This window comes from Halichoeres trimaculatus, unplaced genomic scaffold (genome assembly GCF_033239565.1).
Source record: "Halichoeres trimaculatus isolate MK-OKI-2021-1 unplaced genomic scaffold, fHalTri1.1 fHalTri1_scaffold_11, whole genome shotgun sequence".
In the NCBI taxonomy this organism is placed as follows: Eukaryota; Metazoa; Chordata; class Actinopteri; order Labriformes; family Labridae; genus Halichoeres; species Halichoeres trimaculatus.
In genome coordinates, this window is record NW_027437189.1 from 19830643 (window position 1) to 19856959 (window position 26317).

General features: G+C 39.1%; 1 protein-coding gene across 1 annotated transcript in view; it reads left to right on the forward strand.

The window, feature by feature from the left end:
• pex14 (peroxisomal biogenesis factor 14) overlaps positions 1-26317 on the forward strand; it is a 53821-nt gene that overhangs the window by 5421 nt on the left and 22083 nt on the right. Inside the window, exons 3-4 of the mRNA XM_074682394.1 lie at positions 15279-15363; positions 24528-24653. Of these exons, the coding sequence (XP_074538495.1) occupies positions 15279-15363; positions 24528-24653 (211 nt within the window). The remainder of the gene's footprint in view (positions 1-15278; positions 15364-24527; positions 24654-26317) is intronic.

Consider the following 26317-nt stretch of genomic DNA (forward strand, 5'->3'; position numbering starts at 1 on the left):
TAAGCGACTGTGATGAAAAATTTAGCAAGCGTTAAATAAGCCGCTTTGAAGTGATCTGTTTTGGCTCAGCAGTCTCCAAATTTCCGTAGCCCCTCTGCAATGGCCATCATACTATAGGAGGGGGGGCGGTGTGATAAGTGCAGGAGTTGTAGGGGACCTGGCAGGTTTGTAAGCAGTCCAGCAAGCAACAAGGAGGCACCACTGTCTGGCTGCTCCCTCTGCTTCTTTTCTCCTCATTTCACCTCTCCCTCCCTGACTGCTCTCTCTGCTGAGCCCTGTGCATCAGGCAGACAGATGTTCCTCATATGTTCGCTCTGAAAGGAGTTTTTTTCTTATCACTTGTGCTTGGGTGTATCACAAATGTAACACAGTGGTGATACCAGGAAGTCAGAGGTTACCCCGGAGTTCATGAATCAGTTATTTTTTGTCTTCAGTGACTCTGTATGGGACACGTGTTTGTGAAATACTGTATGAAATACAGTCTGTGTTTGAGTGCTACTCTACTGGGTAAAATAACTCTCACTTTTTAAATAAATGGAATTTATTACATTTTAAGTGATTTGAACTTTTATGCATTCAGACCACCATAAAGCAAAAGTAACAAGAAGTTAATCTGTTATTTGATAATTCATATTTCAATTCATTTCACATTCATCACTTTTAAACCCATTACTTTAATTTTGGAGGACTCCAGGTTTCAACATGCTCCAAATTAATTATTAGGGCAGAATAAGAAATGGGAGTCAGTAATGAGTCTGGTATGGTTACTCCATTCTGTCAAGAAACAGGGCTACCATTTAGTTAGTCAAGGGAACCTTCTGTGAGATTTTCCTTTTTTCCTCTTTGCTCATTACTTTAATTGTAATTGTAATCCTTTATTGGAGCTGTCTGCAGTAAAGGAGAGTTATGGTCCGAGTGGGGGCGCGAGCCATAGAGATATTTCATGATTATTGGAGAAGACGGTCACTAGGTGGCAGCCACTAGTTCGGCCTCACTGTAATTACTGAGTGGGAAGTGATGGCGATGAAGCTATGTGTGTTTGAGTGGGTGTGGGTGCATGCAAGGATGTGTGAAAAGAGTTTCTGTGATTCTGGCATGTTCTTTGAAAGAGATAAGTTAAATAAATCTGAATACCTGCTGCCTCAGATTGAACAGCTTCAGATTCTGTAACACTGTCTCTAAACACTCTTTCAGCTCTGTAAGGAAGCACAGAACAAAACAGATTGTTTTTTTTACTTCTGTGTTTAACTTGATATAAATGAACTTTTTTGGATGTTTTCTGAAAGCATATCTGTGCGTGGCTAATGCACTCTAGTGCTGTTTTCTAGTAGGTTTGCATGTGAGACCCCTGCGTCTGTTTTGAAGTTTAAACTTTGAAAAAGCACAAAAGCTCTATTCTGTGTTTTCTCAGCACAACACTCATAGTGCATCATGCGCTGTTTGTTACGGTGGTTAATGATACAGGAAGGGCCCTCCATTTTATTGTTGCTGTGTTGCACTTTTTCCCCTCCTCGCCCAACCCTGCAGCCAGCCTCCTTAGAGGACTCTGTATGAATTCTCACTGTCATGTCCAAGGACGAGTGGCGCAGGGTCAGCTAATTGCTTTTATGATTATGATTTCACGTCAGATTTATCGTGCATGCTCGGAGCACATCTTCCAGGTCCTGCCGACGTTGCTGGCTCAGATGGGGAAAATGAGTTTACAGCTTCTGGCTGTGACTTCTTGTTTAAGTGCAGGTCACACTTTTTGACTCATTAGAGTTGAACGCAGGGGGTGAATCACACAGGCTTTTCCTGTAAAAGCTCTGATTTCGATGTCAGTAACTGTGCTTGTTTTTCTCGTATTTGGCCACAAAAGAGCATTTCTTGACTTTGTCTTCAACATGACTTGAAGTTTGGAGGTCATGAGCGAGGAATGACACAGACAGAGATTTTTGGTTTTTCTGTCGTTTGAACTTTTTTATGAGCCATAAATCTCTCATCCTTTTTTCTGTGCACAGATGAAATCATTACTCTTACTCTACTCATGGTATGCCAGAATTATCAGTCGACTTCTTTTTGATGTTGGTGACTTTTTTTCTTAAGGTTCCTCCCATCGCTTTGAAAATGATGAGCACAGATGAGTCCAACCCATTTTATACATTTTATTTATTTTGCGGTTTCTCTGCCATGTGCTGAGCTGGACCAGATCTTCCCTGACAATAGCATTCTTATCTTTGATTCTCAAGACAGCATTTTATTCTCTGTAAAATTAGTAGTCTATGAAGAAGAAGCTGTTGTCAGTGTATGCCAATAACACACATATTTTATGTAGATAGAGCTTCATGTCATGACCCGTGCTTCTTGATTTGTAGCTGTAATCTGACCTCGCCATGACCCTCCTGGCTGGGCCGCAGTGTGACTCGTGACAGATGCAGCCTGGGAATATGGTTTTGATATTTTTCCAACGCTCAGAGGAATGTTAAAGCTAGTTTTACGCAAAGTTCATTTTGGAGACACATGTAAAGTCTGTGATTAAGCTGAATTCAATAAACTTTAATGAATACTTAGGGCTTATTTGTTGGGTTTTTCGTCTCAGCAAGTATATTAATGTAAACAGCATGGTAACAGAGCTGTAATTTCCTATTCTCCCACAATTTAGTGAACTGTCATAATATGTTTACTTAAGAAATGACAGAAATACGACACCAGTTTAATTACAGTGTAGTCATTTTGCCTCAATATACTTGGGAAAGTGGCCTTATTGAGCCGAGCTTCCTTTATACTCTCTATTCTGCTTTGTAATTACTTCAGCTTGATTTATTGTCTTTTCTTTGTGTTTATGGTTGTAAACTGCTCGAGTGAGTAACTTGGTCTGAGCGTGGCTTGTCTCCTCGCAGCGAGGCTGGAAATCTCCCGATGAATCTGAGATGTCTCCGCTGTCAAGACTGCTCACATCGCTCTCAGCCTCCAATGTCACTTTCAAGGCATAATTACACAAGTTGTGTTGATTAGTATGAGAAGCAATTACGCGAGCTTTCCGCCGCAAATGGAGAATGTGATGGCTCTTGATTGACAGGAAGCATCCTGGCTTTAATAAGTAAATGACTATGGTAATTCAGGTACTGAGACCTTTTGATTTGTCAGCATCTTTCTCATTTTTGTGATGTCCTCTGATTTTAATGAACATGAATTTGATTGAATCCCCCTTCATTTCCCCTGTCTCTGCTCCCGTCTGTCTGTGTCTCTCCTCTCTGACCAGCAAGTGCTCTCTCAAGAGAGCCATATGCTCACGCTTTCAGAGCTATCCTCAACAATCTCGCTGCAGCAGTGGAGTTATTTTCCCTCTGAATCATTCCAGAGAGTAAAAATGAATAAAAAGAAATAAATGAACAACATGGCACACTATTCAACATGCTTTTTAGCACACTATGCTTTCACAAGTGTGGAAATCAGAGGAAAAATTATTTGTAATTGACACTTTGGGGAACATTTTTTTCTCCTTTTATCTTGCTTCCCAGTAAGTTATTAGCTGTTAATTTGTCGGCAAGCTCCCCTACAGCGCTAGATATTTGTTCAAATGCTGGGATCCCCTCAGTGCATTTGTAACTACACTTCTGAAAATGCTGCCCTGTCTAATTATGTAATGTAATACTGCCTTTTAGGCAAGTTTCGTTTAATTGAATAATATTAGTTCTCACTGAAAGTGAGCTTTTGAAACAGCAATGCTAAAAATAGCTTGCCGTGTTGCATAAAATACACAGGAAACTACTCAAACGTGCAGCTGAGGCTAGGTTTGCACTCTTCTCATGTTATAAATCCAGCAGTCCTATAGATCTCAAGCTTTTACACTAAGATTATTGTACTTTAGATATTTGAATGAGGGCCAAACATTTAAATAATCCTGAAATTTGATTGGTTCAACTCTCAGCCTCATATTTCTTTCTTTGTTAACCACAGTTGGCCTAATCAAGTAATTCCCTGTTTGTCTTAGTAACCCCCTATAGAGTCATACATGCATAAATATAATAAAATAATTTGCTCTTGCACTCCCTGGCCCAGCTGTAATTTATATGGATTGAATGAGTGCTGCATTGTGGAAAAGCACGAGTGGACCAAATGCTCGTTTGTCACCTCTAATAAATGTTGGAATGTAAATTATGAAGTTATGCTTCAGATGTAAATGCACTTTATTCCACTCCTTTAATGTAAACAGCCCACTCCAATACATTAAGGGTGGTTGGGGGAGGGCAGAGGGGGATGTGACTTGGAATTTTGACTCTTTTCACAATCAATAATAAACACAAAAGAGCCTAGATGGGGGAGCGTTATAACATATCTGTAGTGGGGTTCATAAATTATTGCATGAAAGCAGGCTTGTACACCCAAAATGTAAATACATTAATGTTATTAATAATGTAGTGACTAATAGTTCTATCAGGACTGTAATAGCAGTTTAATGGAATATGACAGCAAGAATGTATTACACTTCTTACATTTAGACGGGACCTCACATGACATTTATCAGGGATTTCTGAAAGAATTTTTTGATTATTTTGTTAAGTTAATTGCTTCTTTTCCCCCCAACGTCTTCTCTCAGAGAGGGGCAAAAAACTGGTAATGGATATTAATTAATACGTGTCAGTTTTCTGGGTTTGATTAAAAATAATGAAAGCAAAGTGCTAATGGGATTTCAGAGTTTCTCTGTGTGTGGCGCCCTGAGATTGTGCCTTTATCTGGGGAATCTGGAAAAAAAAGGATAATGGGCTACTCTAGACTCAAATTAAAATGACAGAAAACAGGACAGTGAGATAAATTGTCTCAAAACCCTGCAAAAAAATCAGGTACTTAAGTGAAGTTTTTGCACTCTAATTAGCCTAACTTGAAATGTGTGATACAGAAGTACAGTGCGTTGGCAGTAAACTGTAAAGTTTCTGTGTGTTATCGTGAGAAGTTCAACTGAGTTTCAATTCATCTCCTCCTCTCAGTATGACGTCATCATCACCTGCGGGAGTTTCATCTCCGAGCGAGAGGAAACCTTGAGGAACTTCTGACAAGTGTGCAAGCTGTTTTTCAGGCCACTGTGATAGGTTTCTAATGCATGGTTGTTAGCATGAAAGAGATACAGACTTGTTTCAGAAAAGTTATTAAGCCCTTTTTTTAATTAATATTTATTTATTTGTTTATTTATTTATGAATTTATTTATTTGTTTATTTATTTATGAATTTATTTATTTTTATGTTTTTCTTGGCCTTTTATTTAAATTAAATTCTCCTCATGTCTCTTTAAAGTGGGGCTACACTTCACTTGGCACTGATTGTAGCAAGGCTTTCTTGCCTTCACCCATAGTCCACTACAGTCAGCATGGAAAAGGCCTTGCCAAGACTTCTTTGTGTCTGTAAGCAGTGTTCAGCAGAAAGAGGACTTTTAAAAGCTATCATTAAGGTGGGGCACAAGTGTAGACCAGCAGTGAAACAGAGGCTGGCACAGTAAAAAAAAGCATCCATAGCCACTGGCACAACTGACAATTATCCAACACCTGGACTGGCTCCCCTCCCTGTTATGTGCGTCAACACTCTCGACTTCTTGTTAATGCAGTGATTAACAGGAAGATTGCATTTGTTTTCCTGTGCTGCTCTCCTGGCAGCAGTACTTTGCTTTCTCTTTGATTAAAATAGTAGATGGATGGATGCATTGTGGCTTTGTCATAAACTTCAAAAGATAGGGTGAGAGGTAGATAAGGGAAAGGGAATAAATTAAAGAAAAGCTGATGCCTGTTTGTCAGACTTCCAGATTGTTTTTCTGGGAAACTTAGGATTTTTAGGGAGTAACTGAGACAGGAGCTCACACTCTTTGCTTCTCCCCAAATATGGGTATGAGATGTTAGCAAGTCTCCCCAATAACTCCTTGTTTGTCTATGTTATTTACTGCCACTACGTGTCTTGCCTTCTGTTCGTCCCTCCACACGTTTATAGGACTACGTCATATTTTTCTCACCTTCTTTTCTATGCGCAAAGTAGTTTTAAGTATCATGCGGACAAAAAAGGAGAATGGAAGGGGCTTCATCAAACAGCCTGTACTTTTGAAATGCAGAGAGTGGCATTGTCATGTGTTTTCTGTGTCAAGGTCGACAGAAAATGTCAGAACAGGTGCGCGTCTGCTGCTGAGCTGCTTGCCAACTCAGCCCCTTTGCTGTAACACGCCACCCTGTGTGACATTATAGTGCTTCACTGTGGGTTGTCTCCTCTCCTCTTTCTTTTGCAGGAGCCTGGTAAAACACACATTTTTTTCCCCCTGTCACGAGTTGATGTAGAGTTCAGATGGGTGTTGACGCCTTAACTGTGACCACTGCTTCTAACATAGTTGCAAAAAGTGTTGGTGCTGTGCAGGATTGACTTGCAACATTCCTGTTTGATTACTCCTTTTTTTACTTCTGGTATTTGGATCTGATTAAATCTTCCCATTTTAGGAGACTAAAAGGGACGGGGGCCTGTTACTTTAGATAAATTACGCTCTTCCTCAGAACAGTATAGAACATTAAGTTCCTTTTTAAAAACAGAAGACATGGGACAATCTTAAAAGCAATTACCTCATAATTCAATGTATGTTGCTTTAAGTTTATGATGCTGTTTTCAGTCTACATCAGCCAAACATGTTGCAAAACCTGAAATTTCTGTCTGCACTTTGAGAGGGGTGGATTATGTTTAGGTGTGGCGTGTATAAAACAAATGTCACACATACTTTGTCACTTCATGACATTATGACCAATGAAATCTCCAGTGTGTAGCCTCAACTGGTTCAGAAAGGTTGAAACGAAGAGTTATTATTCGATCTGACGAGCTGTCGTGTTTGCATCCTCTCTGGCATCGGGTTAAATGAGAAGAAGGAGTAACTGCTACTTCTGTGACCCTGATGAGTGTTGTTTTCTGATGCTGTCAGCACCACACTCCGTTCATGCTTCTCCGGCTCTCGAGGTTAAATTCTTACTGGCAGTTGGAAGCCTCCAGAAAAGGAGAATTAGCCAACATTTTTCTTTGTCACTTAGTGTGATCAGAAACAGACTCTGCCTGCTCTCTTTCTCAAACACCAAATGAAGGTCTACTGCCTTAAGTTTCCTCCCTCCGTGGATAGTGATTTCAGTCTGACTTATCTGCGGCTGTAGATGTGTGGCCCATTGTCTTGGCAAGTGTGTCTAAATGTTTCTGACAGGTCTCGGTGAAAGACAGGCCGCAAGGGTAAACTACCAGGCTTTCCTTCCCCTTTTGACTTCTCCCGTACCACCCCTGGCCAGTAGATGGCGATGTTAATCTTCTCTGGCTGTGCTCATGCTTCCATGCCTCTCTCTCAACACAGTCCTTCTCCGCTCTCCTCTTCCCTCTGTGGCACTCGCAGAGGAAAGACGGGTCTCACCCCGTGTGGAGGGTCATGCCACCAATTCCTGGCCCCCTTTGAAGACCATGAAATTGCTGATCCAAGACGCACGATTAGTGCATTCAGCCTATTGACTGGAGAAGGGTTGACGCGCGATTATAATGTCAGTGGAATGTCACAATCTGTCTGGTTGTCTTTGTGAGCTCACTCTCATCTGATGGCACAGTGTACCCAAGAAGGAATAATTTGATCAATAAAAGGACACCTTGCTCTCTATTGTCACCGGCCTCTATTCTAGTATTATTAGTTAATTTGGTCAGCTGGAAGGACTGCATGCAACTTACTGCATCTTCTGCCTCCCTGCTTTATTTGCCTATCGCAGCGGTTCACTTCAAGTTGCCTTTTTGTGAGCAGGGAGTGTTGGTGCTGCGTGTATATATGTCTTAGGGTGGGTGCTGCTTCAGTTAGAGGAGCAGTTTGGATCGACAGAGGAGGATAGGCTTGTCACTGTAAGTTGTTCGTGACTGAAGCAGCTCTACTTGTGACACCACAACACAACTTCTGTGGTGTGTCGCTCGGACACAAGCTCCACGTTGTTTGCTGCTGGTGCCGCTTGCGTTTTGCCTCAATCAACTAATTGAATGTGAAAGGCTTGCGGGCCTTGATGATATGAAGGACAACACAGAGAGCAGTGGCACTTTTAAGAATAGCCTTTGTGTTCTGTTTATGCGACTGTGGCCACTTACTTCTGCTTAATTTATGTAAGCAAAGTAACTTTAAGATGATTTATGCAGCTTGGGTTAATGTTGCCAGAGTTAATATTTAAGAATGTAAATGTTTGTTCAGTCTTTATCGTCCTCTGTACAGTTTTTTTTTTTTTTTTTTTTTGGTTTAAAATTTGGGCATTAATCTTAAAATATAAAAAGTCTTTGAAATTTAGTGTTCTTCAAAGCATCAGCCACTGCCAAATGAATAAAGTTTTCTAGTGTATTCATCTCTTTTTTTCCATTCAAAACCCTGTTTATTTAGTATAGAACAACAAAATAAGTAATTTAAACACTTCATAGGAATTTTTGCAGCTCATGCCTGAAGAACTTTAAGTATATCATTATTGAAATTCAACTCTAATTCAATTCTATTGATTGTTTTCATATAAAAAATAATATTTCAAAGATTACACATTTCCTTCCCAAAAATCTTACCACTGTTATCTTCTGCTCCATGATTTTAAGTTGCGTCCTGCCCACTCCTGTGTGAAGTAATTCTCAAACAGAAAAAGCAAACGAAGCTGCTTGTCACAGAATGTCATCACTGACTGTAAAAGAAAAAAAAAGAAAAAGAAAAGCTTCGAATTACAGGAAAGAGGCACTGCATTAAAGAACAAAGGAGATCGATGGCAGTACATTAAATTTTATGCGAATGAAAAAAAAAATCAACTAATTAAAATTGATTACTCCTGCTTTGTAAATGTGTTTCAGAATTAAATTATTGTATGAAAACATTTTGACCAATCGAGGAGCTGAGGAAGTATCCATTACTGGATTGCAGCTGAGAAGGGCTGGAATGTTTTGTGGTGGCTAAGTAGTTTGTTGTGCTCCGCTGCGACTCCCCTCTTGCACCCCCACTGCTAAAGTGCCATGGGTTAATCTCTGATGACCCTCATCTCTCAGAGCAGCCCCACACTCATGCTTTGGGCCTTTTACCTGAATTAAAAGAAATTTGTGGCCTATCTAAGTATTTTTGTATAAAGTGGGTGAAAGTGAGGTGTCACTGACAGAGTCACTGCTCTTTAGTCACCAGGGCTCTCGGGGCCCCACTGGGGATGTCCTTATCTAAACAGTCATCTGTCTCGCTGGTTAAGCAAGGGCGACCCCAGGCAGCACGACTGGCAGTCACACATTAAGAAATGTCAGACCTAGCTTTATACTGCATCTCTCAAGCTAGTTTGGAATTGCCTGGATGTTTCTCTGCGTATCTTAAAAGAATAAAAGAAATCCTTCACTTTGTGGTTGCTTCATTTTATTGTTATAACATTACAATAAGATACAGTTTCCTCACACTGTGCTGGAGCATCTTTTTTAAATATCTCACTTTTGGACTTCAATGAGCAAAGCATACTTTACACCATCCTTTTATTTTAATTATGTGACTCAAATTATGAATGTAAAGGAAGTGCAGAAATCACAAGATACTGTTGTGCCTTCTCATGATATCAAAGAAAGTATTTCTCTCCAGCTTTGTTACATTGACTTAACGCTTCAACCAGAAACATTTCCTTTTCTGCAGCAGAGAAAAGGAAGAAGAACAGAGTAACTTTTATTTTCTTTGATAGCCCTCATGTAGTCAGAAGCTGTTATGTGTGTTTTTCTCCACTGTGCAGTTTTTGCAGTTTGATTTTGTCCTAACTGCCCCACTGTTTCACACCACTGAACCTACTCAACTTTTCCATGTTTGTGATCACAGAGCTCTGATAGGGAAATGTTGCTGAATGGAAAGTTTGGTCTGCACATGCCGTGGTCTTGAAAAAAAAAACCTGATTTCCGTCCACCAGCCCCCCTCCCCTTTACGAAAATTGCATAATGCGCTTTTGATGTCATGTTTGTAGCCTTGCCCATGGCTCTAAAACAGACACTGATACAGCACTGAATGTTATTTTTAAACCTTTGCAAAGCAAATGTCAATGAAGTTTTCCATGACCCTTTTTCATCTATTGAAATGTCGACGCTGACCTTTAAATTTCAAAAGTTACGATCATTCGATAAAGACTGACCACATTCAGAGAGTGTAAGACTCAGAAAACCAGTGCGCTGTATTTACTCTTTAAACTCTGTAAAAAGGCTGAGAGACACTCGGATGGATGGAAAAGAAGGTTTGTAGTTTGACAGGAAAATGAAAGACATAAGCCTGCATTTACCAGTATCTCTTATCAGATTCTGCTGATGCAAAAGTTGAGATTTGTCGCTCGTTGTTATATATTTTTTTCTTTTTATGAGACTCTCTGCCTTAAAGAAAAAGAGAGATGCATTGCTTTGGTTTTGTACAGTCATTTTCAGAATGGCTCAGCTTCTGAATGTCCTGCAGTGTGTGGCTGGATGTGCAGTTAAGCTAAATGATCAGGTCTACACCTCACTTCCCGATGCCTCTCTGGGTCAATAATTCCCTATTGCTCCTCCCATGAGGCTCTGCTTCCTCCACTAAAGGTCACATTAAGGTGGCAAAGATGTCACAATTAGAAGGGCATTTAAAGCCGCTCTTTTAAAAAGATTAAAAAGCACTGCTGTTAGGAACATCAAGCAGTGAGTCGACTAAAGGAAACACAGTAATTGCATTAAAACTTCATTCCTTTCTGGCAGGGCTCTGGTATCACAGAGGTATTGGGTTAAGTCGTTTAAGTCAGCCGTCCTGATAGCAAATCATCCATGAAAGCAACAAATTAATAAAGAGCTTCATTTTTAGCCGTCTCTCACTTTCTCTGGCTTTTGGTCCTTATAAGGTGTGTTTGGGGGGGGAATTTGAGACTAGCCTAACACGATTTTTGTTCGTGTCTATCAGTCTCTTATTATATCAGGGGCACTTCTCCACAAATGTACAGGCCAGGGCAATTTGGAATGAATTGATTCACACTGAGACTGAATCCCATACTTGCTAATGATTTCCTTTTAGCCCCTTCATCCCATCCCAACCCCCAACTTCTGGTTCCATCATGCCATTTGAAAGTCTTCATTGCTGCAGGTTTTAAGTGCTATCATATCATTAGATTTTAACATAAGTTTCTCATGATTAATTGCATTAGTAATCAGATGCTTAAAACTATGTTATTTTGCATTTCTCAAGAGTTTATACATCTTTTTTTAACAACATAAAGTTCTTACCAGTGTCATGATATTACAGTCAAATGAATGGAATTAAATGGTTGTAGTGATCATTAATTTCTTATGTGCCATTCAAATAAATACTGCTCTGCTAAACCATGTATGAAATAGGGATGAGCATTTGCGAGAACCTTACGGTACAATACACATCATGATACTTGGGCCATGATACTATAATATCACGATATCACAAAATTGTGATATATTGTGATATTTTAGCGAGTTAACTATTTGATTGAAAACAACTTTTAATTATTTTGTGTTCGAAATAAAAAAAGTCAGTTGCAGTGTTTCATACACAGTTAACTTGAAAACAAAAAGTGCATCGAGTTCGTCACTTAAACTACTGTGACATTGAACTTATGCTGCGAAAAAATGATTGGGTGAAAGACGTGATCAGTTTGTGAAACTGATAAAGGTCACTTGGTGTTAGCAATATTACTGGTAAAAAATCTGATATTGCGCAAAACATGACGATGATTATTATTTATTTTATCAGTCTACTACACTGTGAAATTAAACTAAAATGGTTTTAAACTAACTGACCCAAGAATAATGAGAAAACGCTGATGTTTAAGGCATCAAAACCCATGTCCTCAAGTTTAGGACTTGAGTATACTTTGAGATTATATTTATTTTACAGTTTATGGGCAACATACAGAGTAGAAGCACTTCAGCACTATCTACCACAGTGGAGGTGTGGAGGACGTATTGTACTTCCAACACAACTAAATACAATTTTATCACAGGTCAAAGTATCACGAAAAATTGCAGTATCATTTTTTTTTTTTTACCCCAGCTTTTGTGATGCATTTTTCCATTGACGACGGTCTGTTGAGCTGCACCTGCATGCTAAACTCTGAGTTGGCAGCTCAAACTGAAAGTATCTTGGTGACAAGGTGCACATTTACTTTTGACTTGTACACTGAGCTGATACTTCTTTAAAGTGAAACATGCCATTCACTGAAATGTTGTCATTTTCAGTTGTGTTGTTGCAACAGGAAGCAGAATGCACACGAGACAAAATAGCACCAGATTAAAATATCATGTTTTATTTATTTATTTTATTTTAATTCTCAGTTAATGTGTTGACTCTGCCTGGCTGTACTGGCTGTAAAATGGATTAGTACTTAATGTGAAGTGGATGAGATGAATTATGAATTTGCCAAATACAATAAGGTTTCTCTTTAAGACAGTTCATAAACCTACCTGACATCTAAGAATGCAAAAATATGTTTGCAAAATCTCGATTATTATCTACTCTCTGTTTATAGAGTCGGTTAACTGTTGGTTTGAGTTGACCTAAATTATTAAGACTGAAAACAGCCTGCCAGTTGTGAGTCTTCTTCTTTTTCATTTCTGTGGTTGAAATGTTGCTCACTCATATTTCAGACACTGTAAGTAACTGTAACATCAAGTTCTGAAACCAGTCGAGAGATTGTAGAGCACAGTGCATTACTTTTTTAGCACAGAGAGGCTGAATATCCTGAATGCTTAGATCCTGTAACCCTATAATGTAAACCTGTAAAACGTCTATAGGTTTATAGCTGTGTAGATTATAGTTAAGTGCTGTTACTAGTTGAAGCAAAAATATACAACTGGTTACTGCATTCCCTCAGGCGTCCAACCATGTGGTTCGAACATAATTGCGTTTCTTTCTCATTTCTCACAAATCAAGGTATCACAATTGTAATTTTCAGACAAGTGCAGTGCAAAGTCTTGTCCAATTCAAATTCAATAACATATCTGTAATCTTGTCTGTTCATCAACTTCACTCTCTTTAAGTGTGTTGGTTAATGTTATCTCTCTCAGTGATTGAGTTTTCGCCTCTTTTTCAGCCTTACCTGACACCTTATTGGCTATCAGGTTTGTAAAGATTATTTCTCTTAACATGAAGCACTTTGGTGCATTAGTAGAAAAGCTTTATTTAAGATTTACCAAAGAAACTGTCGGTCCTTTAACCAAAAAAGATTTGGTAGGTTTTCAAAGGTAGAAATCCGCCTAATTTCCTTTTAGGTATAATGATTGCCAACCCACATTTGTCGTGTTATCCATTTTAACCCCCTAAAAGCCCAGTTGTGTGCTACCCAACACTGTAACTGGGATGATCCATAAGTCAATAACAAGACAAGACTGAAACCTGTGCAATGTGGTTATAATTGATTGAGATGTCTGGGTGGAACTTGTGCAAAGCATCTATGTCATCTGCTAAGAAGTGCACTTTTCCCCTCCCTGAAGATCTACCACTACAGTTTTAACCAAATGGACATTTGCCTCATTAGTTTGCCGCTGAGGTAGCTGTGATCCTTACTAAGATGTCATACTTAGGCCTATTAACGTTTACACAATTTTCTTGTCTATGTTGTGCTATTCAGGCTTTGAGAGGATATCAACAAGGTTTGCTCATTCAGCATATTCCTCCTCTATTAGGTCATTACCTCTCACAGGACCTGCATCACTCTCAAATTTACAGCCATAAATATCAGTCCATTAGATTTTAGTGTGTTTACTTCCACAATTGGTTGACTGACATGAAGAGCAAGGGATAACAAAGAGCAAGATGAATATGGGCTGTTATCATCCAGATAGTTTCTCCGTGTTTTGACTGCATCTTTTGGACCAGAACATCAGTCAGGGGTTCACCATGCAAATGGTTTAATCTGCTTGTCACAATGAAGGTTCCGGGTGACTGACTTTAATAAGCCCTCAGCATATAGAGAAACAGGAAATTCCATACCCCTTGTGCAACCCTTATGTACATCAAGGTCATGGTAGTGTCACTATGAAGTGGTGGATTAGTGTCTGAATAAATTGTGGGAAAATCTCCAGGGATGGTTCTGGTACATTTTGATAAAAATCACTGTTCAAGTTTGTGTGGTAGTCCTACAAGGCTGCATGCTTTTCACAGTTTTATTAAGTTAAACAAGAGATATTTAGCTGCTTCTGAGCTCACTCTACTAAACAGAAACAAACATGTGCTCATCAGTTTTGCAAAGTACCCTGTGTGATCCTGTGCTGCATTGTGTATTTGTCACAGAAATCTAGCTCTTTATGCTGCTTCCCTGCCATGCCTACCCATTGGACAAGTTTAAACTGCAATTCAACTTCAATTCTTGGATTGAAAACAGGTTCATAGTATATGCAATGCATTACCCAAAACGAATTACCACTGGCAGGGCGTTCAATCACTTTGTATCTTTCAACACTAAGAGAAAAGAAGAGTAATCAAAACCTTTCAACCTATTAGAGGGATGACTTTTACAATTGAATCACAGGGACCACAGGTGCGATAATAAGTCATCTAAACCTCCCCTCCAGTGTGTTTCCCCTTTCTCCGTGTTCTTACATATTTATCTATTTTAGGAGGCGCCACTTCATGGCGCCCACTTCAAATTTATGTTTTAATGCCATTTGGGGGAGATATTTTTCTCCCTCCAATTCTTGGAAATGCATACTGGGGTGGAAAATTAAGGTGCATCTCGAAGGAAAACATAATAGAATCGATGAACGCTGTACTGCACTTAAAACTACTGATGTTCTGATGCTATTTAACGTTCTAGTGCATTAACGTTTCAAGTCATTACAACATTCAGGCGGGGTGATTTGATCATGGCAGGTTTTTAACTGGAAGAATTACAGAAGTTTTCAGCCTAGGATTCTCAAGTTATTAGATACAAATGATCACCTCTGCATTAAGTATAGATTTTCTTCCACTGTGCACTTAAGAATGGAAGTTTGTCTTTAAGAGCGTAATAGCAAATTAAGCTCCATACTCCATTTGTCCAGCACTCTTGATGGGCTAATTTTATAACTGCTGATTTGTTCATTCCCCACATTTAGCTGGAAAGTGGTCAGGTGGTCTTTTCCTCGTTGAAGGGTGTGGGGGCTTAGAAGCACCTTTCAAATGGGATCCATTTATGTTTTTTAAGGCCTATAATGAACCTTTTTCTTAAAGAAGTCCAGACTGTTGTTTGCACTGTTAAACGCATCACTTTCACATCTTCCTCACACATGATCACATTATGAGGAATTAAATCACATTTGTTTCTTCCCAGATTACCACTGCTGTGAAATTTCTACAGAACCCAAAAGTACAGCAGAGTCCCCTGGCAACCAGAAAAGCCTTCTTGAAGAAGAAAGGTAAGAAATTAGATTAGCTGTTGATTTTTGATGAATGCAATGAAGGAAGCCTTGAGAAAAAAAAACTATGCCTGTGAGAGAACGACACAAATATTATAATCTATATTGTGTACATATCTGTTTGTGTACAAAACGTGGCTGACAAGAGATGCACACACTGCCCCCTTTTTTTCAAGATAGGTCCATTAGGGTCAAAGGTTGCAGCTGTAGCTCTTTGCCCTGGGGGGTCTAGCAGAGGTCGATTTAGCTTCAGAGTGCATGATTCAGACCCTGTGAATAAATGACACACCAGTTGGGATGCTCCTTTGGGTTCAGGAAAATTAATATTGACAAACTCCCTCTGCATTTTCAATGGAATTATCAATATTGCCTTCCAGCATTTTAACCCTTTTACTTAATTTAACTGTTATCGTAAATTTGAAGCATGACACAGGCAGCTTTTCTAAGCAGGGCTGCTGGAAATGTTTGCTGGCTCCTCAGTTTCCTTGCAATTCATTGAAATTATTTCTGACACATGGCACAATATTGTTTGTGCAATAAAACTTGCAAAAAGCTTTATTACTCTGAACTCATTTAAGTTGGTTCAATATTGTGCGGAGGTGGAAATGTGCAGTGTTATGTTATGTACTTCTTCCAGTCAGCCCATGGCTGAGCAATGACAATATTTACAGAGAGTTTGTGGCTTTACCTCGGATAACTTTTTGTGGTGGGTACTTTTAGGTTTTTTCAGTTCTGTACTTAGGGGACTCTGCCGAGCTGGGGGACTTTGCCTCCTGCATTAGAGTAGCCAAACAGTGAAAAGTGAGCCTAAAAGCTCGATGACAGGAGAAGGTAACTTGAAACCAAATCCATGGTTGCCTGCTGCTACTGCACACATCTCATGTGGCTCTAATGACTCTTGATATCTCTTGAAATTTCTTTGTCTTTGTGTTTCATTATTGACAACTAAGGCATATTTGTAATCTACTGTTTGCAATCTCAGATGTAATAAGGCCTCATCAATACCAAATGATGTCATACCTCACCATGTTATCTTCATACTTTCCACCTTTGGTGGAAATTCCATGGAGCACCGCTATCCAAAATGGCTTGCTCCTACTGCACTTTAGGTCCATGAAATATGTATGATGCTTAATGCAGATTTATTTTGGAAAGTTGGTTCCACTGTAGATCTAAACACGAACCCTCTATTTGCATGAGGACATTGATTGCAGAAAGTCATAAAGTAAAGATGAGAAAGAAGAAAACAATGAAACACGAAGCGCACAGAATGATTGAGAAGCTGCTCTGCTGTACTCATAAGATAACTTGCGTATTGTGTGGCGTAGTCACATTGAACCTGGAAATCCTGTACATTCATTCTCGATCTTAAGCTTTGATTCTTGAAAGTGCATTTCTGAAACTCTACAGTGCACTTATTTCGGTCTCAGATTTTTCAATGTGTCTTTTACAGGAAACTGGGTCAGGAAAGTTTTCAAAGCTCCATGTGGAACATTTTAGTGGTGACTTTATGTCATTTCGTTAGGGTGAGTCTTTCAGTCTTTTAAGTTTACAGGTGGAAGAATGTGTGACTTTTGTAGAACTGAAAAATCATAAGTCATACTCATCAGCCTACAGCTTTTCAATCCACTGTGGTTTCTCTGCTGGTTAACTTGGAACAGGTTCCAATACGTCAACTCACACTCTTTAAAGTGTTTGAATACAGAACATGAGATTTTTTACCTACTTTCTTGTTAATTTTACAACCCTAACTCAAAAACAAAATGTTACAATGTATATGTTATTGATAAAACAGGTTTCATCATTTGCATTTGAACTTGAACCCATTATTTCATTGAAAATAGTGCAGTCATTATCAAATTATGAAGATGTAAAAGGCTATGGTTTCATGAAAACGACATGCTGATTTTAATTTGATGCCAGCATTGCATCTTGAAACTGTTAGGACCAGGATACTAATACTGAATTTTATTTATGCAGAATAAACACCTAAAAGAACAGCTCAGAACTTGTTGGGTTAATTTACAAACAGTCACTGAACATAAAACAGGCATTACAGAAAGGCTGAGTATTTAAGAGCCAGAGGGGGGAAGAGGTTCACCAAACCAAAATACTTCCACAACTAGGGATGAGTGTTGATAAGATTTTATTGATACCGATGCCCTTATCGATTCTACTTATCGATTCCCTTATCAATTCCTTTTGTGAATTTTCTCTGTTAAAAAAAAATAAATAAAAAAAGTCTTCTTTTGGTTTCCTGTGTCAACCGCATTTAGTTGAGTTTATACGTGAATAAATATGTAATTGTTCACTGGAATTGGGTATCCCTGGAAGTAAATAAATAAAAGAAATAAGTGAAAGTCACAAGTCCTGTCATCTAGTGTCCAAACTGTTAATTTTTTGAGTTTTTGGAACCTTGCCGTAGTACTGAAGCCAGTCACGAGCCAACACATAACTTTTCTTTCATTTGCCTGCAAGTACTTTGAGATTTGAAGTTCTCAGTTTTGTAAAATTGTAACTCTGACATATTTCTGTGATTAAAGTTGAAGTTCTGCTGACAAAGTTATACCAATCATAGACTGTGTAAAACATGGATGTAGCTTCCGCGACGTCACCCATCTGTTCCTGACACTTAAAATGAAGCCAATCCCCAGACGCAGCCACATGTGTTACGGTGCTGGCTGTGAGTTTCATTTCCGACAGCTACAGGGCGCTCGTCGGTCACTTGACCTGAGCTGTCTCTCTGATTGGACAATCAAACGATCTTAATAACTTCTAAACCGCCGAGTTAAAAAAGAATTCACTCACCGCACATTGTGTGCCGAAAGTGACATTAGTGTTTTAGACCCAAGCCGTATTTTGAACCAGGCTGTAAATACGCTTAGGTCAGTTTTTATGGCTGGGTGTGTACGTGACTTCCGGTCTTTCTGCAGCCAGCCTCATGCAGACTCTCGATGAACAGCAACATCTAGCACTTCCACATAGGCTTCATTTTTACTAACCAGATGTTGCCCCTTGATACCGATGTAAGATTACCTCTAGCATTTTAGTGTAAAGAAAAATTTTAGGGAATCTCAAAAAATGGGACGAGGCCAAAAAGCTAATGCTCAAAGGACGTGATGTTCAGGCCATTTGTTGTCACCACATAAAAACCAGACTCTGCAGTGAAAATCACTGCCTGTGGTCAAGATCACTTCTAAAAACCTAATCTCAGTGAGAATATCCCTGGTAAGACAAAAAATAAATACCTGATCTCCCATGCTGATTTTTATTGTATTGTTTTCAAGTCCAGCTTGCTTTTATTCTTTGTTCATTTAGCCTTGCTTTTAAATTCGACTTTCCCTCTGTTGGCTTTATAACCTGTCTTGTACCACTTTGAAATTGGCTTTAAATGTAGACTGTTTTAAAATTATTTAAAATGTGGTGTCATTATTACCATCCAATCCATGTTGGTTTGGTGACAAACAGGTGCTCAAGGCATGGGCACCTTGCACACCCGGAAAAGAACCATTACGATTAACCCCAATGCTGAACATACACAGGTTTCAGAGCAACCCATGCTGCCATCCATACAGCGCCTTTTATATACCTTCTAGACAATACCAAACTACTTCTGCTCACATCCCAACAGTGTGGCTCTGTAGAAGGGGGGAGTTAGAGTGCTAAATTGGCCTGGCATTATCTGGACTTATCACTTCTTGAAAACGTTTCCTGGTTCCTGAATATCTAAAAAGTGTTGTTGTTTTTGTAAACAAGTATAATTTTTAGTTATAGCTTTTTTAAGGCCCCCTTTTCACTGTTTTCAACCAGTTTGTTTTCTGTTAAGGTTCTACGTAGCATTCCAACTATTTTGAAATATGGGTTGTATAATAACATATGTATGTTTATTGTAGTTTTAAGATTCTTTTTAGTGCTGTCCAAGATCTGGGCAGTGATCACAAAAATCTACTGATTCAAATTATGTTACTATTGAATTAGAAACAAACAGATGATGATACACAATGATATGCATTTAGAATGATAAACTGTTACATATAACTATTCTTTTGATATACACATTGCTAATGTCATTATCTCTTTTGTTTCACTGTCCGAAGTTTGCCGTTATGTCAAAATAGCATATTCACAGAGGTGGTAGGCCGCTATTTGATTTGGTGTTCCTATAAGATAGGTCTGGTTGTCCTTCTCCCAACCAAGGGTTTAACAGAATTATGGGGCTAAATTGTGAACATGTTGTATATACGTACAATTCTGCACTCTCTGTTGTCTTCCTGCTATTGGTCGGTTGGAACTGGGCCCTTGACCTGCTTGGCACAAGGCCAGTCAGGGGCTCATTTTCTACCTCACTGTTCTGGGGTATTCCCTCTGTGTATTGTGTGTTTGTGTGTGCATGTGCAATTGAGTATATCTGTATGTGTGGTATAATATTTTTTTATTTTCATTTTCCTTTTTTGTATCATACAGTGATTTTGTTGTATTGTACATATATATATATATATATATATATATATATATATATATATATATATATATATATATATATATATATATATATATATATATATATATATATATATATATATATACATACATGGTGCTGGCTCAGAAATATTACCCAATATGTAATGAGTTCAATTTTACTTCATGAAAACTTTATGTAAGTTTTTACCAAAAAGTTAATAGCAGTATTCTTTGCCAGCTTATTGAACTACTGTATACTTCACACTGTCATTGCCCAGTGCTCACAGTCACCCCTGTTTTTACACCCAGCATCTTTTGTCCCTTCAACCCTTTGACTGGGAAACTCTATCATTGTCCTCCTCCCCCTGTCACTACAGCAAATGTGTCAGTCTTAATTTCTAATACAGTTTAATGTCATATTTATGTAAATACTTCTGGATTTTACTCTATATTAACAGCTAGAAATGTCAAAGCACACATAAAATGAAACAATACCATCTCCCTGTGGAGTGGAATTTAAATTGGATTCCTCTTGCTGCCAGTACTTACGCTGGACAGCTGATGAAGGGGAAAATAGGGCCCACTTTGATTGCATGTTGCAGAATCTTTACACAATAATCTCGCTCGTGCATATTATTTCTGTCCACATTTGTGCCCTAATCTGCACTCAAGGATGCCTCTCCGGTTAGATCTCCTTTTTTCCAAAGACGTTCTTATCGTGTGGTTTATTTCAATATTCCACAAAAAATATAATTTTCTGTTTCCCTTCAACCATCAATTTCAGAGTATGAATTGGCAATTATGCAGTCCAATATATGTTGCTGCCCCTTTATATCCTTGTTGAATAAACTGACTGAAATATTGAAACTCTGTCACTTAGATGCATCGTAAATCAAGATTTAAACCAGCAGTTACATTTTTTTCCCTTCCTATTTAGGAGACTGTGAAAATAAATGACATTTAAACTGTCTTACAGCCACCTCAGAGCAATTTTGTCACACTCTTTCCTTGCCAAGATCAAAAACAAAATTGTGTGTGTTTGAGTGAAACTTAATGCGCTGCAGACTCATCCAGTGAATTGTGCCATCTATGCCCTCTACAATTAACAGATGAAACAACTAAAAGAGTGTTGAGCCCCATTTTGGCACCACCATTTAGCCTAGACAATTAGCAGTTACACACATAATTACCAAAAAAATCAAATTCTCAGGGCAAAGTCAACAACATTTTCCGGCTTTCAACATGTCACTTTAACCGTGGCCCCTAAACTGACATCACTTAGGCGCCCCCAGATCGCGAAACTGAGTGCAGTTTGTTTTGGGAGTGAAGCAGAGAGAGCACACTTGCATTGTTATATTACAGGTGAATTCAGCATGTGAAACAGGCACAGTACATTATCTGCCACTGAGACATAAATGATAGCTTGACTTATTTCTTTTTTATGCCATCCCAGTTGTTATTGACTTGAATAAATAATGCTAATAGATTTCACCCTGACTAGAGGGCCAGTGATCGAGGGTCACTGGGAACACAGGTAGGCTTTTGGTCTATTACCATACCTGGTATGAAGGTAAGGGTAAGGATAAGGTTCATCATCCAGATATTAATAGGATGCTATTTGTAAGTGGGGTTATGCGACTCACCTCTCGGACAAAAATGACAATGACCAAGGCCTGCGTAGAAGGTAAAGGGATTGATGTGGTTATAAATTACTCCACGGCGCCACCTAGCCCAGGCCTTGCCTAGTTTGTCATCAGTACAAGGCGATAAAGCAGGGAAATGAGAGCAGAGACTGCTTTTTTAATACATAAATGAATACTCTATGAGAGTGGTCATTATTTAAGGCAGGCTATTTTCGAGCAGTTGTACTAAACCAAATGACATGTAGAATCTCCCTCCCCAGCACAGGTTGAAGTTGCACTCGACTTCTTAATAATCCATTGACCTCCATCTATTTATGACCCCTGTCTTGCTTCTTTTTTTTCTAAATATGATATTTAAAATGTAAGTAATTTTCACCCAAGGGCAACTTCATAATTCAGGCCTTGGAGGGCACAGAGAGAGGCATTCACCTTTTACAACCCAAAATATTTTAGTAAGCAATTTTTATAATTGGCTGTCCGGCCGAGGTGCTGACCCATAAAGTCCAGAAGTGCCAGAATTGGAGAAATGGATTTTATGTTCGAGCCTTGCTGTCTCTTTGCCCTTAAAAAATACCCAGAGAATATGAGCCGCTGAAAATAGAGCTGTAAATAACCTGACGAGCAATGGGTTTTCCTTTAAATAAATACCGATCAGGTTTATGTTGAAAGACAATAGAAAACGTAGCCCAGATATGCAGTTTACAGTATTTATAGCTGTAATATCGAGGTGCCAGCACCGTAATTTCATGCCCCAATGAGAATGGCAAGGTCAAAGCAAATGCTTTGGCTGAGCATCTGCTAATACGGTGACTCATAAACAGGCACTGCGTGTATCAGGTGCACCAAATAATACAGTATAATGAAATACAGAATAGCTTTCCATTATTGTTCTTTTTTATGGTGTCGTCATTAGGTGTAATTTATGTTTTAAAAAATTCATCTCCCCACAGGTCGATCGGAAATAGGGGTCCAGGGGTCATTCCACAGGTTTCGCAGCCGATAATAAATTTCACAATCCCTTTTTTGTCTTTTCCTTTTATATGTAAAACTCACTTTCACCTTGTTCCCTTTTCTTTTGGATCTAAGGGCTCTTTCATTTGCTGTTGTCTTCCCCTCAACAATAAACAGATCAGAGCATACAACACAACTTTGCAGGCTGTAATTTGACTAGAAAACAGCTTTAGGAATTTAAATGCATTTTATCTCAATGCAAGGCAAGCAAGAAAAAAACCTTTCATTTGTTGTATAAACAACATCAAAGAGTAGATATTAAGATGTACATACATTAAGCTTGATAAAAGGCTAATTGTAGATTATGTTAAAAACGACTCTACATTTCAAGGTGAAAGACAAATCCTGGAGCACGTTTTTTTCTTGGTATTCGGTGAAACTGAGATCCTTACATGTCTCACTCAATAGTCTGCCACCATGAAGTCTGCAGTGGTCAGATGAATCAGGAGTCCAGGGACACATTATTGCTTATTTGACAGTGCAGTCTGACTGCACAAACTCAGCACATGGCGCTCACCACTTCCTGGCACTCAGGACCTGCTGCAGACTACAGGCCGGCCAATATTTGCCTTCAATTATTCAACAATTTTCATGGCCATTTGAAGTCCCTGGAGCATTTAAATAGGTGACTGGAGGGACCTCCTCTTGTAGTTAGCTGTGTGGCAAATAATCAAAGGATTTCTTGATGCTTTGGGGCTGGAAACACGAAACAAGGAAAGGTTAAATGGGACTTCTGAACCAGGGTCAACTTGCAATTCAGGTTTTACTCACTGATAGGTTGCTTGAACAGTGGAGTGGTCAAGAAAAAGATCTTGATATCCTATCTTCAGTGGAAAAACTTGCTGTACATTTTTTTCAAATTAATTTTTTTATTGATAACCCACAAGAATGTAGCAATGTTTTGCTCTGATGGCCACTCTGAAAGTCATTAATAATAACAAAAAAAGTAGGGTCACTTTTCATGAAATAGAGCCACTTTTTGAAAAACTGCAACTGAACTCTTTCCAATTGGCTATCTCTCAGAATGTGAAGGAAGCTTGTTCTGAGCTTGTTTACACTGACTAGACCCTGAGGGAATATTACCTGTGAAGGCTGCCCTACAATGGTGATTTTTCTGTCACTAAGTATTTAAGGTGGCTAAATAAGGTAGTAGTATAATACACCTGGTTTTATTTAAAGTAGCTACTCACACAGTATGCCAACAGGCTTGATCAGAGATTGAATACTGGTGTTCCTCCATCCTAAGATAAACCACGCTTAATAACACCTAAGAAGTAGCATTCATGCTGGTTTTGGTTTTCTACCCTCAGTTTTCCCTTAATTGTTTTTCTATAAATTGGCTAATATTGTTTTTTAATGTAGTTCATTGAAAAATGTAATTATTCCCTTTGTTGAGACAGAGTTGCTCATTAAGACATTAGACCCACAGCAATGGCAGCGTATGGTGCCTGAAATAAAATCCTTTCTTGCCACAAAAGGAGATGTTCATATTAGATTCCTTTTTTTCTCCTCCCTTCTGACTCTCCATCAGGGAGCCCTTTGCAATTTAATCATCACTAAAATCATTAAAAAGATCTGAAGATTAAATTATATTGGCATTTGCAAAATTATGTAATACATTTACATTACAATGAAGAAATTAAAATAATGCATTTTCGCTGTCTGGGGTGTATGAAATCTCCACATGGGAAATATAACTGGAGAAGTGGACAGACTCTTATTTTCTTTGCCTTTGGTGGCAGTTAATAGGCTAGCAGAGTTTCAGATTTCATTGTGTGAACTTTTTCACACTATCTGTCTGTGATGGATGTCCCTGAAACACAACCCTCCGTGGAATTTCTTAATTATGAAATGAAAATGCATTTTTGAGCAGAGGGTAGGTCAAATTGAAAGGAGATTTGACATACTTTCTCTAAATTGTACTTAAAAGATTTGTGGGGAGCACGGGAAGTATTCAGGCTTCTATTACGATTGCTAAGGAGCCATTTGGTGATAACACGTCACTGCACCCCCTGCAAATGTCTTAAAGTCGTGTCTCATGATTTCCAGGACTGACGGATGTGGAGGTAGAATTGGCCATCCTGCGCTCTGGCAGCACAGAAGAAGTCCTGCCTTTGAGCCCTGCAGGGCCCCTACACCCTCCGCACCTAACTCAGCTGGTTCCTGCACCACAAAGTAAGCACATACACCCTTTCCTCACTGTCATAGCTGGTGAATATAGCATGCAACATCAGTTGATAAATGGATAGTTTGAATCTTAAATGTTGGAGTTGCTTCACAAGAATTCCCCATTTTTTGATAAGTTCAAATGCAGTAAAAAAAAATCCTTCTTAAGAACTTACTAATATCATTTTCATGAGTGTTACTCACATGTATGCCAAACAATGTGTCCCTTGATTGTGGATTCAGATACAGGGAATATGACATCGCAGCTCATGAAGCTCATCCCTCGCAGCTCTTTCTCAGGGGGTTCCACCCTGGCAAGACCCCACATAGCAACCTGTATCTTTATTACCTCAGGAGGTTATGAGTGCTGTCCACTGATTTACCAATGCAGAATGAAGTCCGCGTAATGCTTAACCCATATGACAATGATTCCAGATGTATTCCACCCTCATTTATTACCACACTGTCCTTGACTCCCCTGGCATCTCATGTTTTGTAATGAAAGTGATGTTGATGGGATGGCCATGTAGTTAGGGAGACTCGCGGCTCTCCGTCCATAGTGGGGGGTTTTATATCAAAACGGCTATAAGGGAGCTGCATAATGAGGTGAGAGCGGGGAGTCTTGTATGGGGGGTCATGCTGAAAAGAGGGGGCTACCTCCCTTTGATGTCCTTGTTACGGGGACGGTGCACGGGGACCCGCATCCATCTCTGTCGAAGTAATGGATACTCTGATCTCTATTTCCACACGGTAGAAGGACAGGAAGGCCTCCACTGAACCCAATAAATTTGAGAGGAGATTGGAAAAACGGGGGATGGAGACCACAGTTCCACAGCTTAAGTGACCAAATAAAAAAAAAGGAAGATGGCAGAGTGGAAGTGCTGGAGAAAAACGGGAGAGACAGAGGAAGAATGAAAGGTCCTAACGGGGGGAAAAGAGCAAGTGAAGACCCCTTGTGATGCAGTGAGTCTTGTTCAGGGTCAACCACCTCTCCCAAGGACTCCCAGGCCTTTCAGAAGCAGGGTGTTCTGGGATAGGTGACAGTCTATCGCAGCCATAATGTTGATGAAGACCCAAATTTATGTGGTTACCATATGGATGCTGGGAAATGATTCAAAATTTTTGATGCGGAAGGTTACAAGTTCATCGCTGAATGCTGCTGCAGCGCTGAAACGTGCCCTTGGATAAGAAATATAAAAAAGCACTCACCTTGAAAATCTACCTCATAGTGCAATATGACTGTGGGCCTCAGTTTATTTGCATGTCAAATCAGACAAGTGGTAAGGCACAAGATCAATCTGGTTTACTTACTTCAAGCCCGTAAACATATACCACATAACCCATTAGGTGAAATCAGACCTGTAATAGAATATCAATTGTATACTTTAGTGGCCTAGCCTCTTCTAATTTCTTTTTCATTTGGGCCTCAGCAAAGTAAATAAAAGAAAAAAAAAAGCTCATACAGTATATTTCCTCTAGACCTGTTTGTTGTTTAGTGACATTTTCAGTTGAATGCCTCTCTTATGTGGGGAATTTCCACTTTGACAGACAGTTGGGCCTACCCTTATGACAGCTTGCACAATGACACAGTTTCACATTATCTGTCACTCAGTAAGACAGTCAACTTCCAAACACACACACACACAGACACACACACAGACACACCAAACACT